The 19,547-nt window shown below is 43.5% G+C and overlaps 1 protein-coding gene across 1 annotated transcript in view; it reads right to left on the bottom strand.

Moving 5' to 3' along the window:
- Positions 1 to 13,169: 13,169 nt before the first annotated feature.
- GREM2 (gremlin 2, DAN family BMP antagonist) overlaps positions 13,170 to 19,547 on the bottom strand; it is a 130,253-nt gene continuing 123,875 nt past the window's right edge. The window contains exon 2 of the mRNA XM_033197380.1: positions 13,170 to 16,700. Within this exon, the coding sequence (XP_033053271.1) occupies positions 16,193 to 16,699 (507 nt within the window). The 5' untranslated portion in view covers position 16,700 and the 3' untranslated portion in view covers positions 13,170 to 16,192. The remainder of the gene's footprint in view (positions 16,701 to 19,547) is intronic.

Here is a 19,547-nt window from a genome sequence, read left to right as displayed (position 1 = left end):
GCAATCCATATGGAGAAACTAAAGAAAAGAGTAGAAAAGCCAAATCATGGCTTGAAGAAAAAAAAATGGCTGAGAATTTTCTAGAATTGAAAAGAGACATATCCTCTGCTTAACACGTATCAAGTGCCAGGCAGATATATAAATACATTTGCACCAAGAAAGGTCAAAGTGAATCTCCAGCTAGGTAAAGAGAAAATTTGAAAACCTATTGAAAGAAAGGACACGTTGGCCAGGTGTGGTGGCTCACACCTGTAATCCTAGCACTTTGGGCGGCCGAGGCGAGTGGATCACCTGAGGTCAGGAGTTCAAGACCAGCATGGCCAACATGGTGAAACCTTGTCTCTCAAAAATTAGCCGGGTGTGGTGGTGGGCGCCTGTAATCCCAGTTACTCGGCAGGCTGAAGCAGGAGAATCTCTTGAACCAGGGAGGCAGAGGTTGCAGTGAGCTGAGATGGTGCCCTTGCACTCCAGCCTGGACGACTGAGCGAGACTCTGTATCAAAAAAAAAAAAAAGACAGAAAGAAAGGACACGTCACTCACAATGAAACGACAGTTATCCTGGAAGTAGATTTGTCCTCAGCCACAATGTATGTTAGAAAATAGTAACGTCTTGGCTGGGCATGGAGGCTCACACCTATAAGCCCAGCACTTCGGGAGGCCGAGGCAGGCGGATCACGAGGTCAGGAGATCGAGACCATCCTGGCTAACACGGTGAAACCCCGTCTCTACTTAAAATACAAAAAAACTAGCTGGGCGAGGTGGCGGCGCCTGTAGTCCCAGCTACTCGGGAGGCTGAGGCAGGAGAATGGCGGGAACCCGGGAGGCGGAGCTTGCAGTGAGCTGAGATCCGGCCACTGCACTCCAGCCTGGGCCACAGAGCGAGACTCTTGTCTCAAAAATAATAATAATAAAATAAAAATAAAAATGAAAAAAAAGAAGTAACGTCTTTAAATTGTGGAAGGAAAGCAGTGAATTGAGACCATTAGACCCACCTGAAACATCATTCACATGGAAGGGGAGAGAGAGATTTTCAGACATACGAAAGGTACAGGAGGTAACTACGCCCAAAGCCTCACTGAAGCGTCTGCCGCGGGGCACATTTCAGCAAGGAAAAAGATGCAAACAACTTGAAGGCCTGGGATTTAGGAAATCACAGAAACCATAGAAACTGGTAAAATAAAATCAACCCTAGAATGTAAAAGTAACAATTACAGCTAATTTTTCATGTTTACAAAGGGCACTAAAATTTTAGATAGTAACAACTTGGGTGGGAGAAATTCAGGGAATAATTCAAACATGCGAAGGGGCGTGCACTACTCTCTTCATTCATTCAGTTCAGCAAATGTTTATAGAGTGGTTAATGTGTGCCAGAAACGGGTGCAGGCTTTGGGAGTCGCGGACAAACAAAAAAATGTCCTATCCTCGTGGAACTTACGTTCTAATGAGGGAGACAAGTGATGTAAAATAATGTCAGGCAATATAATATTTAAGTAGGATGGCAAATAACATTCTCAAACCAGAATACCATTGAGAGTAAAAATGAGGCTGTCACACCTGGAAAATCTCCATAAATTGATACCACACCCAGACAAACTCTGCTCACCCTACATATAAGCACTATGTGAGCTTTAAGTGTTATGAAAAGACATAGAAAGACCCTATCTCTTTCAAAAAAAAAAAGTGGCCAGGTGTGGTGTCTCACATCTGTGATCCCAGCACTTTGGCAGGCCAAGGCCTTGAACCCAGGAGACAAGCCTGGACAGCTTAGGGAAACCCCATCTCTACAAGGAAAAAAGAAAATTGTAATAGCCAGGTGTGGTAGCACTTGCCTGTGGTCCTAGCTACTCGGGAGGCTGAGGTGGGAGGATGACTTGGGCCCAGGAAGTGGAGGCTGCAGTGAATTGTGATCACACCACTGTACTCCAGCCTGGGTGATAGGGTGATACCTTGTCCAAAAACAGAACAGGGAGAAGATGGTGATAATGAATATGTTTGGACTTTGTTACAAAAATATGAAAGTAAATATAAATTAAAAAGTTAGCATTATTCATTAAAGAACAAAAAGAATTAAAGAAGGAATAAGAAAAAAAACCATATCAACTGAAGGTCAATCCAATCCAACTAAAAGCCAGAAAGGTAAAAAAAAACAAAGCCAAAAAAAAAGTACGGTAAAAAGAGAAGTGACTGTGGATAGTAGGTGGGAGAACTCGAGGGTAGGTGGATGGGAAAAAACTGTTAGAAGCTCTGAAAATCCTGTGCCATCGTTCCTTGAATTACACCAGCCGTCATTAGCATTTCCACTTCCCAGCTAATCGGTGAACTCAGACTTTTGGAGGTTATATTTGTTTCCTGTGAAACACAGTTAAGTAATCAAAAGCAATAGGAAGAGGTTTAATGTTTTAAAGTGGTGTGACAAAGGGGACATTCACCCCCTTCTCTCAAAAATCATTCCAAAGCAACAAGGAACAAATATGCATCATCTTTCATTTATCTTCAGTTAAAATTAGAGGTATCGAAAACTCAAACCACAAAATATACAGAAGATCTGCCAAATGGATGGGTATGGAAAAAGGCAGAGAAGATGCTCATGAAGACACATCTCAGAAAAAGCAAGCAAAGTCTCCTTCTCCAAGGTGACACCGTACCCTTAGGAGGTGTTACCTCAATATACTTCTCCAAGGTGAAACCATACCCTTGGGAAGTGTTAGCTCAAACTGTTTGCAGTAATGGACCTTGGTACACCAACTGGTATTAGACACTCCCCTTAATATAGCTTACTATTTTTTTACATCAGGAAGGATGCCTGCATGAGAAATCAGGCTGACAAATCATATTTGCAGGAAGATGTCTATCAATAAGACCAAGGTGGAGGAAGAGACCGCGAATTAGAGTAGTAAATAGTAGAACAAGACACGCTGTCCATCCTACTTCATAAATGAAATATTGTCTAGCTTGAAACACAACCCTACTCTCTCCCCAACACAAACTATTCAATATGTGCAAATAGCTGGCAAATAACATTAACACGGCTACCAAACCAACAAAGATTATTTAAGTGAGAATACGATAGGCCAACTTATTGAGGAATAGCAGTGAAAAAAAGACTAAACACAGTTAGCAAACATCAGAAGGGCCGTGGGGAAGTGGGGGTTATTCCTGGAAGGCTAGGATGATCATATGTGTATTGCCTTGCACATTTTAATATATGTGTATTTAAAAATCATACGCATGTGTGGAGAAAAAAATACACGATTTCCTCAAAATGCTAACAAATTATTTAATTTTTGAAGAAAAAACTCTGAATAACATAAATATGTCCTTGAAGAATCAAACACCTCAAGGTGAAGTCAGCCTGGGGCATAAAGGGGAAGCTTTAGAACTATTTCTGGCCGGACACAGTGGCTCACGCCTGTAATCCCAGCACTTTGGGACGCCAAGGTGGGCGGATCACGAGGTCAAGAGATCGAGACCAGCCTGGGCAACCTGTTGAAACCCCATCTCTACTAAAAATACAAAAATTAGCTGGGCATGGTGGCTTGTGTCTATAATCCCAGCTACTCGGGAGGCTGAGGCAGGAGGATCACTTGAATCTGGGAAGCAGAGGTTACAGTGGGCCGAGATTGTGCCACTGCACCCCAATCTGGGTGACAAGAGCAAGACTCTGCCTCAAAAAATAAAATAAAATAAAAAATTGTTAAAAAGAACTATTTCCATTAAAAATCAGGGACAAGACCAGGTTGTCTACTTTCACCTGCTATTTATCACTGTTCTGGCAATGAACAAAAAAAGGTACACAATGGAAAAGGATGAGGTAAAGTTAATTTTTATTTGCTGTTTATTAGATTATATGCTCAAAAAACAGAAAATAGTCAAGCAACTATTAAAGATAATAATACAATGACATAAATAGACTAGGCCAAAAATTAATACACAGAAATCAAGAACTTTTGTGTAAACAAACAATACCCAGTCAGAAGAAAATTGGGACATATCCCCACTTAAAATAGCAAACAAAAAATCCAAATAACATGGAATAACTGTAATAAGAAATGTGTAAGGTCTATATGAAAATAGTCGAGAGACTCACAAAAATGGAAGGGCATTGACAATGTCAGTACTCCCTGAACAAATTATAAATTTAATATAAATTTAGTGCACGCCAATACATTTAATGCGATCCAAATAAAAACACCTGCAGAATGTTTTGTTGGGGGAAGAGGGAGGGTGAGAACTAAAGAAGTTGACTTCAAAGTTTGAACATAAAAATAAGCAAGAACAGTCAAGGTTTTGGGGAGAAACAACTAGTGGAAGGAGAAACTGGCCCAATTACATTTTATACATGTTAGAAAGTGACAATAAGTGTTTGTAATAGCAAAACATTGCAAATGTCTAATGAAGTAATGTTTAGGCTTTAAAAGAGAAAAAACAGCCGGGTGCAGTGGCTCACACCTGCAATCCCAGCACTTTGGGAGACCGAGGTGGGTGGATCACCTGAGGTCAGAAGTTTGAGACCAGACTTACCAACATGGTGAAACCCCATCTCTACTAAAAATACAAAAATTAGCCAGTCGTGGTGGCGGGTGCCTGTAATCCCATCTACTTGGGAGGTTGAGGCAGGAGAATCACTTGAACCTGGGAGGTGGAGGTTGCAGTGAGCCGAGATTGTGCCATTGCACTCCAGCCTGGGCAACAGACCAAGACTCCATCTCCCCACAAACAAAAAAAAAAATAGAGAAAAAACAGGCCTTTTATGTACTGATGTAGATGTACATTTTGTTAAGGGGAAAAAAAAATCCATAAAAAGTTTCTATCTTTGTCATTGGGAGGAAAAATCAGGAAGAAAAACAATGTTGATAGTACATTCTCATTTATCAAAAAATGATGGCAGCATGATTACTGAATTTCTAGAAATTAACATACATAGAATATCTCTGGAGTCATTGACAAGAAACGGATTATTAGTTACTTCTGGAGAAGAAAAACAGGTAGAATTTGGGATAGAGGAGAGAGAATTTTAATTGTTATTTCCTTTGATTCTTTTGGATTTTGTATGAGATGAAAACAATATAGAAATATTTTACAATTAATTTCATGGAACTTATCTCATTTCAAATATCAAATGACACCCAGCTGGTCAATTCTGTTAAATCAAGGAGATAATACAGGTTGGGTGTTTTACGTGTTTCCACATCATGATATCAACTCTATCAGATGTCCTCTCCAAGTACAATCAGGGCAATTCTCACTCTAGACCACTACAAAGAGCTATCTGTAAGGGTAGCAAGCCAATCTTGTTTCTCTGTTGCCAGAATGAAAAAAAAGTCGGGGTCATCTGTAGGCCACTGGGCATATTTTCTCCTATGGTGGTCTGATTGTGACAGTAACATTGGGCTTTTTGTTTCACAATAGGCCCATTTTGGTTCTACTTGTGCAAAACTCCCTTTCACCTCAATTTTGGAGTTTGCTTCATGCTGCCCTCATGGACTATGTAAATGTTTCTAATTTACAGCTCCACTCCTATCACATGCTCTAAAGTTTTCCAGAGGTTCACATCACTTTCTAATCCAGGCAATGGATCATAGGAGCAATTTACACTTTACATGTTAGTAACAATGAGAATTATCTGTTGGTTTCAGGCTTTTTGGAGTCAGAAACTGGCAATATGCTTAAACATGTCCCAACAAGCCCTATGATAATGAAGTTTGATTAATCTAAATTAGGCCCTGCAATACTTGTTATTTCCTATCCATGGATTTTACCTTATAAATGCTGTCTGTAATTTGTCAGCATACCCTTAAATTAGGGCGTTCATATTTTTCAAGCAAAGAGTGAGAATAAAAAAAAAAAATGAGTATTTAGCTTACAGATTTCAGGATAGATCTAGAAATAGACCCTATCCACAGAGTTCCTTCCAGCATAAGGAAAACCAGACGTGTGGTGCCGATGGTAACACAAATTGTATATTCTTTGGCTCCTCAAATAAAACAAAAATTAAAATATATATATACCGTGGTGAAAACAAAAACAGAAAGCAAGAAACTCCAGATGTAAATATTTGGATAACTCTTGAACATTTTTGTTAGAGTTTCAAACATCAAATTTAAAATCTCCAGCCTTGATTAGACACCCAATTCATAATTTGGTATCCAGTATCCCCTTCCCACAAATTAGCAATTGTATCATGTTACGTAACTATGGTCTTGCTAGATAAAGAATGTCCTGGCAGCAGAATATGACAGATAAAGGTGGTGGTTTGGAAGACTTCATGTGTGCCTAGTTTATTAAACACACTCTCCTTGCCTTCAGGAACGTGAGTTGGGAGTGGGGCTCAGGCCATCAGTGCGTCATCAGGAAGATGTGGCAAAGCTCAAAGAACAGAGCAAGGAGGGTTGCCACCAGGAAGGTGAAGAGGAGCTGGAATTGTCCATGGCAACGGATATGCCTTGGAGGAGGGAGGCTTAGAAGCCTGTGTATACCAAGAGGAAGGCAGTGAAGTGAAGGATCCAAAGGTCCCACTTTTATACCAGGCAATGGGCAGACATTGCCTGAGGAATGTTACTCATTTTCTCTGATGTTTCTTCATCTCTGTACTCTTACAAATTTTTTTTTTTTTTTTTTTTCTGAGACAGAGTTTCACTCTTGTTGCCCAGGCTGGAATGCAATGGCGCGATCTCAGCTCACCGTAACCTCCACTTCCACGATTTAAGCGATTCTCCTGCCTCAGCCTCCTGAGTAGCTGGGGTTACAGGCATGTCCCACCACGCCTGGCTAATTTTGTATTTTTAGTAGAGACAGGGTTTCTCCATGTTGGTCAGGCTTGTCTCGAACTCCCGACCTCAGGTGATCTGCCTGCCTCGGCCTCCCGAAGTGCTGGGATTACAGGCGTGAGCCAATGTGCCTGGTCAAAACCATTTTGTAATTGACAAAGAACAATTGTACATATGTATGGGGCACATAGTGATGTAACATATATAATGTATAGTGATCAGATCAGGGTAATTGGCATATCTATCATCTCAGATTTTTATTATTTCTTTGTGTTGGGAACTTTCAATACCCCTCTTTTAGCTATTTAAAATGATATAACATATTGTTGTTAACTTCTATTCTTCTAAAGAAGCATTTTCTAAGGTTACTTGGCCCCGTGTTCCTCCACTGCCCCTATTAGAAGTCTCATATATGGGCTGGTGTGGTGGTTCATGCCTGTAGTCCCAGCATTTTGGGATGCTGAGGTGGGTGAATTGCTTGAGCCCAGGAGTTGAAGGACCAGCCTGGACAACATAGCAAAACCCCAACTCTACAAAAAAGAGAAAAATTAGCCAGGCATGGTGGCATGCACCTATAGTCCCACCTACTCAGGAGGCTAAGGTGGGAGAATCGTTTGAGCCCGGGAGGTTGAGGCTGCAGTGAGCCAAAATTGCGCCACTGCAGAGGACAGAGCAAGACTCCATGTCAAAAAAAAAAAAAAGAGAGAGAAAGAGAGAGAGTTGGAGGAGACTTGACTGATTGAGACCAGGGCCATGATCCCGCCACTGCACTCCAGCCTGGGTGACAGAGTGAAACCCTGTCTCACAAACAAAACAAATTTTAAAAAGTCTCATGTATGTTCGTGAGTTTAGTTACGATCTTTTTGCTCCAATATCAGTTTCTCCAGATCCGCTGCTCACATAAATTTGTCGTATTTCTTCGGACAGGGAAAAAGTTTCATTTACATAAATGTTTCACTATCACCACAGACCCAGCATCTATGAAAACCTGCCTCAGTGTTTTGTATGACCAGATCCTCATTTACACTGGGCACCCCATCTGCTGCACTAACATCCCTCTTTCATCCCCACATTCTGTGACTACTTCACACATTTGTCTCTTCTTTCAGACCCAATTCTATGACCTGGTCTGGCCCTAACCTTCAGTTTATGTTGTCGCAAGAGCCCCTGAGCTGGCCTATCTGGACCCAGATTCTGTTCCCTCCAATCACCTAGCATGTCATGACTGGAATAACCCTTGATCCAATCTGTCAGTGATTTTCTATTTCCTATGATGTCAGGTGGAATGTGCTCTGCCTCTCTTTCGAGGCCCTCCATGTTCTTTCTTCTCTATCTCCTCCTTCCCCCCAGGCTGCAGCCCTCACGCCTACCCCTAACACAGGGAAAGGAGACTATTATGGTGCTCCCTGCAGATACCCTCCTCAGGGCTGATGCACCCATCCCATCTCACCGTCTCACCCGGCTGCTGACCCTTGCTGAAACTAACGGCTGGATCCTCACTGAGATTTGCCCTTAGAGGCAATACATGCCCCATCCTAAGGATGGCTTGTGCGCAGTGACTGAGGGATGTGGGCTACAAAAGCCTGTCTCTCTTTCTTCCATTTGGCACCACTCTAACATGCGCCTCCCAGCTCCAGAGCTCCCCACAGGATCAGACAAGTCCTCAGTTGTGACCTGACAGCTTTTCCCGCCGCACAGTCCTCATGTGCTTAGAGGCGTCTGTTCTGCAGGCGCTCCCCCAATAAACCTTCTGCTCACAGCTCTGTCTCAGAGTTTGGAAAACCAATCTAAGATAGACAATTCCAGTTCCCAGAGAAAAGATACTCGAACCCAGGATTTGGAGAAAGCTCAGTCGCTGGGCAGCTGCTGAGTGTGGGTCCTGGCGTGCTGTGGCCGTGCATTGCTAAAAGTCTTCCCAGAGGTAAGTCAGGATGGGATGCTGGTTGGGGAACTCGCGGGCTGGTGCAGTATTGACACAGGCAGAGGTAAATCAGGATGGGATGCTCGTTGGGGAACTCACAGCTGGTGCAGTATTGACACCGGAACTCAAATGAAATTATTTAGACAGATAATAAGGGTAAGAGAGTCCTCAATAAAGTTTCCCTTTTCATAAAAAGCAGCCCCAAAATCTTTTTTTTTTTTTTAACAAAGAGCAGCCTGAAATATCAAGCTGCAGATATAGAAAAGCAGCCAGAAGCTTGCACAGGAAAATGCCAGCAGCTGTGCCGATGGGAAAAGGCACCTAGGGACCAAGCATGTTCTACAGGGAGGCTCGATCTTCCCTTTTCTTTGTCACCTGTGTGCAATCAGGGAACACGCAGGGAAGTAACTCATCTGCATAATAAAAGATGAGGGTGGGGCGGCCAGCTTCACTATGTAAATGACACACCTAATCCAACCAATCCGTTGCACTCTATGTAAATCAGACACTGCCTCCTCAAACTCCTCTATAAAACCAACTGCATCTCCCCACGAATGGGGAGATCCACTCGGAACCCTCTCCCTCTGCACGAGGGAGCTTTTCTCTTTTGCCTATTAAACTGCCGCTCCTAAACTCACTCCTGTGTGTCTGCATCCTTGATTTCCTTGGCATGAGTCAATGAACCTCAGGTGTGACCCAGAGGAATGATGCTGCTTCGATATATTTGGTGCTTAAAAGTTGTGAGGGGCAGCGTGATTATAAGGACTTTGGGATTGGGTACCTGCTTACAAGCAGCATTGACTTGTTGAAGAGATAATAAAAGACTCAAAGTGATTAATCACCAATTCAGACACAACGTAAAAGCCCTAGATAGGGTCTTCTAGCTAGCATTCAATGAAGCCCTAGTCTCCTGCAGTTCATAGAAGACTCAGTTGTAAAAAGGAGCTCTGTTTCAGAGAATTGTGTATTCTTAGCTTCAGCAAGTCTCTTGTCCCAAGATTAGAACCCTAATAGAAAGTAGAACCCCTAAAATTGGGAGAGGAGTACTTGGGTAGATGCAGTTGGAACTCTCAAAGTCCGCTGAGCCTGCTAGGTCTGTTGTTAGCCTCTCATCGCTGCTGGGGATCTGCTGGATTGGCTAAGGGAAGAAACAGAGTATATGGTGAAATCGCAGCAGGAGCTGGGAGAAGGATGGGAATGTGTCCCAAGGCTGCTGTATCAAGGAAGAAGAGCAGGACATTACGCTGGATAATGCTTATCACCATGGGAGCAGTCTCCCATGATTCAGGATTTGAGCCTGTGGAAAATCCCCCAGGAACGGTGATAATAAGCTACTAGGATGATTCTTGGAGTGTCTCAAATGCTTTGATTCACACTCTATGAAATAGAAAATGTAAGAACTTCCATGGTGCGTGATGGATAAAACCACCCTAAGGCTCAGAGAACTGGGCATGCTAAAGTGGGCTTGTTCTGTAAAGCTATGAAAGCTAAACGACTCACCAACTGTGTTCCCAGGAAGGTCTCTAGTTACCAAAGCTATGATGCTTGTGTTCATGAGAGGGGTAGCAGCTCTAGTGCTCAGCAGTGCCATCATCTGTAGGCCAGGGATAACTGTAGGAAGAGATGCTGCTACAAAACTAGGTTCCCTGAGGAATGCAAGAATACCAAGATCTCAACATAAAATGAGCCAGGTTGTAATGTTTACCTTTCAGAAATCGGCACGGTTATTGCAAAGAGGGGTAGGACTGTAGTGGCACCCGTGGACTCCCAATTTGAAAATGGTTACTAGGCCGGGCGCGGTGGCTCAAGCCTGTAATCCCAGCACTTTGGGAGGCCGAGACGGGCGGATCACGAGGTCAGGAGATCGAGACCATCCTGGCTAATACGGTGAAACCCTGTCTCTACTTTAAAAAAATACAAAAAACTAGCCGGGCGACAAGGCGGGCGCCTGTAGTCCCAGCTACTTGGGAGGCTGAGGCAGGAGAATGGCGTAAACCCGGGAGGCGGAGCTTGCAGTGAGCTGAGATCCGGCCACTGCACTCCAGCCTGGGTGGCAGAGCAAGACTCCGTCTCAAAAAAAAAAAAAAAAGAAAATGGTTACTAGAACACAATGTTTCTGAAGGCAAGATGGATGGGGGGTTGTGGGGGGAGGGCAACAAGAAGTACTGCTTAATTTACACAGTCAAAATAAATCAGTAAAGGAAAATCAGAGGCAGAGGGCAGAATCTCAATGAAAATCAAATCCCTTGTTCGGTTTCCAGATCAGACCTGAAACCCATTGGCTGAAGAAGTGGCTGATTCCTTATGACCCTGCAATACCAGGGCAAATCTATTCATGTGTTATTTCCCTACTTCTTAACCAGGGAGCTCAGGATCACTTTATTCAGGTAAATGTGGTTTGGGAGAGAAGAACGCTCAGCACTTTTGAGAATTATTGAATACTGCATCTGAACTGACACCAACATCTGCAGACCCAGTGAACCACCATGGCTCCCTACTAATGTAGGGTCATATAGTGTCTACTACAGTCCTCCAAGGTCTGGCTCTCAGTGGGCCCATGGGTCCACAGACTAACCTAGTGATCCTTTCCCTCATTTCCAAATACATAATTAGAAGGGACACTCTTGGTAGTTTGAAAAACCCTCACATGGATCCTTGAGTTCTTAGGTAAGAGCTATTGTAGTGGAGAAAGACTAATGGGAGCCCCTGAAGCTGCTCCCCAGCCTAGAAAAAAAGAGTAAATCAAAAATGATGCTGAATTCCAGAAGGAATCAGGGAAATTATGAACCCCTCAAAGACTTTAGTACTGTAGTAGCCCTGGCTATATTCCCACTTACTTCACTATGCTGGCTCCTACAAAAATCAAATGGAACACGGCAGGATGTCCCAGCAGTAGCCCCAGTTACTCCTACCGCACTCAGTGTGATCTCTTTGCTAAAGCGGATTAAAACAACTTCCAGAACTTTACCTGGCAAGTGTGTTTTCTGTCATCCCAATAGGTGGGAGGGAGGACCAGAGGTAGTCTGTGTTCCAGTGGGATGAAGAGTTTATGTTTATGACTTTGTCCCCAGACTATGTAAGTTATTATGCTCTTGGTCAAAATGTAAACTGAAGGGACATTCTGTAAATCACTACACAGATCCATCATATGAATGACATCATGTAATAGGAGCAGATGAGAAGTATGGGGCAAGTTATGCTGGAGGACTTGGTAAGCGCACACTCCATACACCTTAGAAAGTGGGCAATAAACCTTATAAAAATCCAGGAAACTTCTGATTCTGGGTAAGAGTCATTAGACATATTTTTTTCCTATTCCCTCCACTAAAATCTGCAGATGTTGTGTGTGTAAGTGTATACACTATATACACTATACACTATATAGACACCATTCTCTACTTTTTCTCACAATATATACACTATACACTACATATATATTGTGTATATACACATGCACACACACATATAACAAATATATGAGGCTGTAGAAGGTGGAGAAAAGAAGGCAGACAAGGTAGAAAACTCAGGATTGAAGGAATGATATGGCAGTGATTTTGCTGGTTTTGTTTTGCCTTCTATTCTAGACTAAATACTAGCGAAGTCAGTAACATCAATGGATACAAAAAACAACAACAAAAATATGCATGGTTTGCCATATTTTGTTTTTGATAAGTTGAAAGGGCATCTGCTCTGTGTGGGAAGCAGGGTGAAGGGGTGACAAGGTTGGGGATTAAGGAGAATTCAGAAGATAACATGATGAATAAGACATTTTAGGCTGCTCTGCCTATGCAGTAGGCATTCTTTATTCCTTTACTTTCTTAATAAACTTACTTTCACTTAAAAAGTTTTCATTGCATTATTTATGACTTGGTCTTATTGCTATCACTCATGCAGACATTAATAATCAGTGGTGAGAGGTCATTCATTAAATAAGCTTTCTGGGAATATATACATTCTAAGTTGTTCACACAATAGCAAAAGTCATTTTCATTGACTTTGTAACTTAAAAATCAGTTGACCAACTTCAAAAACAAGTGAGTTGGAATATGTTAGCACACAGTGAAATATTCTGTCCCATTTAATAAACTAAGATGAACTATTTACTAGGAAGTTGAGTTTAATTCCTTTGAAGTCTACACAGTGGATCAACCATGTGCAATTTGATTCTGAATTTTATTTTATGTATGTATGTATGTATGTATGTATTTATTCATTTATTTTTTGAGACAGAGTCTCGCTCTGTCGCTCAGGCTGGAGTGCAGTGATGCGATCTTGGCTCACTACAAGCTCCGCCTCCCGAGTTCAGGCCAGTCTCCCAAGTAGCTGGGACTACATGCACCCCTCACTATGCCCGGCTAATTGTTTTTTGTATTTTTAGTAGACACGGGGTTTCCCCATGTTAGCCAGGATGGTCTCCATCTCCTGACCTCGTGATCCGCCCGCCTGCCTTGGCCTCCCAAAGTGAACCACCACGCCTGGCCTGGATTTTATTTTTTATTGATAACTGAGTTTTCTTGAATGGCAGATTAAGTCAATTCATAGAAAAATGCAGGCGCTGTAAACTAAGAAATATTTATATAAAGAAATGTTGGAACTCATGAGAAGTAAATGTGAAAATGAACAAAACTCAGGACAAGTATGTCCCTGGTGCTAACGGGGAGACTAACGGTGGGCTTCCATTTGCTGCAGTTTCTCAAGGCTTCCTTGTTTAGTGTTTCTCATTCAGCCAGCACAGTGAGAATACTCTGTCTTCAGCTGGTGGGGGATCTGGAAGAGGCTTGGAAGCTCCCAAAGACCAGGATTGAGGGTCACCTCCATCACTTCTGCTCCTTGGATGCCTGATTCTAATTATCTTAGAAGATTCCAGACCCCAAAGGAGATCATGTGACATAAGCTAGAGGTTGAACTCACTGCGGTTGAACAAAAACACTCTGAACCCACAGTGCTGTTTCACGGCTCACTGCAACAAGTTAAAAATTCCACTTTTATGGCACATCACACCGGGATCACATATAATCCTAGATTATCTTTATTTGTTCTATAATTTAATAGTATACCTATAAAATAATTACATTATACTTATAGCTTTTCTTCATTTATAAACAAAACAAAAAAATTAAATACAATTTGAGCCATTATAAGGTAAACTTTGTACATACGATAACCCCCAGAAGGAGCTCCACACTGCAGCATATCATATTGCTTTCATTGCTACACCCACAACTGGGTTCGAAGAGAGTGTGCTCGTGTTTGCATTCTGTAAATTCTTACCTTAATCCCTCCCCTATCTGTGTGGGTTCCATGTTAATAGAATGATAGGGGTTGGCTCTGCAGCTGGTCAGAGACTCTCCTCTACTCACCTCCCAATCCACCCCTAGCCTCCATTACAATCACATAAATTTCCTTCCTTCACAGCTTTTCTGCTGCACGTTCTGCCAGCGAGTCTGACTTGAGGTTTTCCGCTAAATGCAAAAATCAATCCTGACCTTGAACACCCTTCTCTCCATTTTCTCTCTATCCTCAGGTTCCAGCCCTCAAGGATTTCTTTTGATTTCTGCCTCCTGAGTTCAGGCTGTATATACCCATTTATGAAACCAAGAGGCCCTCTGCAACAGCACATTCTTGCTCAGGTCTCACAGTGTTGCAGAAGTGACAGAAATGGACCTTGCAGTGCAGTGGCCTGAGATAGATTCACCAACCCACTCCACCCCAATCCTTGCTCTTCGAGTGAATGTCTCTAGATCCACCATCACTACCTAGTATCAGGAAGCCAAGTCCCCACAGCAGCTTGCAGAGGGTCTCTCTCACATACTAGGGAAGTGGCCCCTCACAGGAGCACTTGCTGGGGAATCATCAGTGAAAGGTTTGCAACGTTTACTAATTCCCACCAATGGCAGCTCATTCACATTTGTCAGATGCCATAAGCATTACTCACAGGGAAGCCTTCCTGGGGCAACTGAGCAAAGGGACCTAGAGGAAGTATAATTTCGCTGGAAAATAAGTTATGTCTACTTCCTTATATCAAGAGACCACAACATGGAAACTTCAATAATTCCTTATAAAAACAAAAGGTGACCTGATGTGTGTTCGTCCCTTTCGAAGTCTATTCTTTGAAAAGGAAGCACGTTTGGTGCAGAACAGTTCAACTAGATTACTATTCCATATATTTTATTCCTTATTCCCTTCTATACCACAAAGCGACTCAACTCCTTATATGTTTAAATATCCCTTTCTTTTTCTCTTTCTTTTAACAGGAAATAGTTTTTGCTTAGTGTCATGGCAGTGAAAATAGTATACTGCTTCAACCCACATATGCATATTCCACATTACAGGGGCTTTCGAGCTTCCGGTCATCAATTTCCCGACGAATGCCCCTCCCTATACCTATCCATCCCAAGCCAGTTTCTACATTGTGCTGCAATGTTTTAGTAACTTCAGTGAAATAATATTCAAAGTAAAAATCACGACTCCTCCCATCTCCCTGCCCAATCTAAAATAGGTGCATGACAGTGAATTGCTGACCAGGCATTTTTTTTTTTCTGAGTAAAACACCTTCTGGGCAGATCATCGCCCGCTCTCATCCTTACTCAGAATGGTGCTGCAAGCCAGAGTCAAAACATGTGAAATAATACATGAATAGGTCTATAATACTTTTTAACAGCTCTTTACAATATACGGTCACTTATAAAACCAGCGTTAATATAGAGACCTTTGTGTGTGATAATATTCTAATTGCAGCAATAATAGCATGCACACCAGAGTTCATCTTTAGTCCACAAATAGGGGGTGGGGGCAGTGAGGAAAAAGAGGCGGTGGTGACTGAGGGTGGGGGATTGTGCAGCCTGCTGTGCTCAAGGTTTCCCGGCAAGCCCACTTCGGGATCCAAGTGGCTCAAGTTGTCTTCTTGGTATCAGGTTTATTAGGAAACGCCCCTGTGCACCGACATATTTATGGAGGTTGTACATATTCCCATCACAGCAGCAGCCGAGGGCAGCCTGCCAGTCACAAGAATGAGCGCTTCCAGCCAGAGGTCCAGGGACCAGCAGGAGAGGTCTAAGGGGCAGCTCAGAAAAGTGACGCATCCTTCACTTCGCGCGGGAAGGGGGCGAGCTGGAGTGCAGGGGGCGGGGGCGGGGCAGAGAAATCCTTGCTTTTCCACATGGTGGAAACATCAATGTCGGATTTACAGTGCATCACCTTGAAAGGTCCTCTCTGACTGCTGGGTGGCAGGTGGTGATTTTCCAGCATTTTCCTTCGGGCCTGATCCACCACCTGGTTTCGGGGGGCACAGGTGGGGCCCGGGGTCGGTCAGGAACACATCAGCAAAAGCTCCACTTGCGATCCACCTTTGTGACAAGGACACCATCAGCCCTAAGAGACGTGCTTGCTGCTGAGGGGGGACACCAGGCAGCGTGAGAGTGGGCTCGGAGGGCAGGGACAGAGGTGGCGGCGGCGCCACCCAGCGGCCGGGCGCGCGCGGGGCTGAGCTGCGTCCGGCCCGCGCTCACTGCTTGTCCGAGTCGCTCAGGTTCACCGACATGCAGCGGCACTGCTTCACCTTCTGGATTTTCTTGAGTCGGAAGGGTGGGTCCAGGCCGGGGCACTCGAGCTCCACCAGGACGGAGGTGACGCGCTGGGGCTTGCAGAAGGCGCAGGACTGGAAAGACTCCTCCTCCTTCTTCACGTGCCGCGGGATGTAGAAGGAGTTGCACTGGCCATAGCAGAAGCGGTTGAGGATGGTGCGGCTCCGGCAGCCCTCCTCGCTCACCGTCTGCCGCAGCGGCTGCGTCTTGCACCAGTCACTCTTGAGGTACTTGCGCTCGGTGACCACCAGGGCCTCCTGGCTGGAGGCCAGCACCTCCTTGATCTGGTGCTGCCATCTCTCCGAGTTGTTGCTGCTGCCGTCCTTGTAAGGCGAGGGGATGGCGCCCGCCGGCCGGTTCTTCCGGGCTTCCGCCACCTTCACCAGCACGGCCACCAGGAACAAGGACAGGGAAAGCTTCCAGAACATCCTGCAACGAGAAAAGAGAGGGGCTGGCTGTGAAGATCGTAGAGTACGGGCTCGATCTTTTTTTTTTTTTTTTTTAATTTTAGACATGGTCTGGCTCTGTTGCGCAGGCTGGAGTGCAGTGGCACGTAGCTTGCTGCAGCCTCAAACTCTGGGATCCTCCTGCCTCAGCCTCCTGTGTGGCTAGAACTACAGGCTTGCACCACCACGCCCATCCAATTTCTTTTTATTTCTTTTGTAGAGATGGGATCTCACCATGTTGCTCAGGCTGATCTGGAACTCCTGGCCTTAAGTGCTGCTCTGCCTCGGTCTCCCAAAGCCCTGGGATTGTAGGCCTGAGCCACCACGTCTTTTTAATGCTGTACGGTTTTACTAGCAGTGTCAGTCAGGTGGGGCATGGCTGACTGATGGCTGCCCAGGGGCAGCCGGAGGTGAAAAGGCATTCAATGGTACAAGTGTAAACAGTTAGGACTCCACCCCAAATAATGCCTGGAAGGCAAGGAGGCAGACAAAATGGCCAGTAACTTATGCAGTAAATGCAGTTAGGAGACATACACAGGCTGAACAGTTACAGAATTACAAAGCAAATGCTGGGAAGAGAGAACTCAAGCCAGTTTGCAGAAGTACCAATAATAGTTAATACTCAACATTTGCTGTGTTTTACTATGCGCCAAGTGCTGTCCTAAGTGTACATCTCATTTACATGTATATCTCATTTCATCTTAAAAATAGCCTTCAGTTGGAGGTGGTATTATGATCCCTACTTTACAGTGAAGGAAACTGAGGCTGGGGCCCGCAGAAGTTGAGTCATTTACCTGAGGTCACACAACCACTCAACAATGCCCAGGATTGGAAGCCAGCCAGGCATCTACCTCCAGAGCCATCAAAGTTAACCAGCAGACATGGATATGATTACAAAAATCAGGAAGTACAAACCACAGAGAAGATGGGTGTCATTCACAAGTTTCTTTGAAAATGAGTATTAAAGATAGAACTGGACAAAGGCTAGGAAAATTACTAGTTGCATCTGTATTATTACATATGAATAATAACAATAGCATTTAAGATCTGCACACAGATATTCAAATCATTCAAATGAGTCATCAGTGAGTCTCCTAGTAGAAACCAATTCCCAGGTGTGAATTCAGAAATGTCCCTAGTTGTATTAAAACTGTCTGGTGACAATGCGAAGTTTGTATTAGGAGACTATGACACAAATTCAATAGGAACGGGAATCGGAGAGAAATTATTCTTACGCTATCTAAAACGTGGCTTGCAGGGGGTAAGCCAAAGTCTGACTAAAGTGAAAGACAGACTTCAAAGTGTAATTCACATTTGAAATTTTTGTATTTTTATTAGTAGCCCCAAGGAACACTAATACCCAGCAATATAGAGGACTCCGATCTCTTTTTACAACTGTAGCCACCAATGTAGCTGTTACCAACATCATCATCATCTTTACGTTTACTCATTTTCTCTGTTTTACCATCTCTAGGACTCCATGAATTCCCATTCTTTTAACATGCATACCCTAAAATGGACATGTAACAATTATATATATATATCATATGTATCATACAGTAATATAGTATATATCAGTTATAATGTTATTTTTATCAATCATGAGTATATAGAAATGACTAAAATTGGATATTAAGTGTGTTAAATGTTTGAATATTTTACGTCTTAAATATATCCATGCTAATGGTAATAGCAAATATTTATTGGTTCTCAAAGCACATCAAACACAGTTTCCTTTGATGTATAAACGTATTTAATGATCAGAGTTCTATGAAGTAGGTACTATTATTTTCTGCATTTTATGGATGAGGACACTAAGGCATTGACAGGCTGCCAAGATTCTACAGTCAGTATGTGAAATATTTGAATCCAGGCATCCCGGCTCCAGAATCTGAGCTCTGGGTGAGTATAGCTGCCTCTTTGTTAAAAATATTTACGTTAAAATATCTATGCTAAAATTATTTCTCTGAGTCTTAGTCTAAGTCTAAACCACAAGATGCCTTTGCATGCTACCTCGGAGATGACTGCTTTATTCATCAAGTATTCATGGAGCATTTATTCTAGAGTAAGCACTGTGATAGGCTCACTGCAACCTCTGCCTCCCAAGTTCAAGCAATTCTCCTGCCTCAGCCTCCCAAGTAGATGGGATTACAGGTACATGCCACCAGACCCGGCTAATTTTTGTATTTTTAGTAGATACAGGGTTTCACTATGTTGGCCAGGCTGGTCTCGAACTCCTGACCTCAAGTGATCCGCCCACCTTGGCCTCCCAAAGTGCTGGGATTACAGGCCACTGCGCCAGGCTAGGGCAAACTTCTCACAGGGTCAGACGAGCCTTTACAAGATCTCCCCTTTCCCCTGCATCTCACCAGCCTCCTCCGTCCTCTCTCCCACTTGCTCACTCTGCTCCAGCCATACTGGAAACAGCCTATCTGTTTCTAGAATGAGTTTGGCATTCTTGTGCTCTAGAGCCTTACCTTGTCTTTCTCCCAAATGGCTAATTGGCCTTCTTCCTCACAGTCTTCAACTCTTTGCTCGGTTACCACCTGTGTAGCGAAGGCTTAGTGTTACCTTCACCACCATCCTGGACTTCACCATCTCCTCCTTCCCTGCTTTATCTTCCTCCAGGGAACTTATCATCTAATGAGATAGTATTTCATAATCTCACTTGTTTTTATTGTCTGACTTTTCTCCTGGGAATGTAAGGTCCAAGAGAGAAGTTCTGCCTGTTTTGTTCATTGCCATGTCTCCTGCTCTCAAAACAGTGCCTGGTGTATACTAGGCACTCAATAAATGTGTTAAGGCCAGGCGCGGTGGCTCATGCCTGTAA

The sequence above is a fragment of the Trachypithecus francoisi genome, unplaced genomic scaffold (genome assembly GCF_009764315.1).
Source record: "Trachypithecus francoisi isolate TF-2019V2 unplaced genomic scaffold, Tfra_2.0 Lachesis_group5, whole genome shotgun sequence".
Taxonomy (NCBI): Eukaryota; Metazoa; Chordata; class Mammalia; order Primates; family Cercopithecidae; genus Trachypithecus; species Trachypithecus francoisi.
The sequence above is the reverse complement of the archived record's forward strand: the minus strand, read 5'-3'. Positions and strand labels throughout refer to the sequence as shown.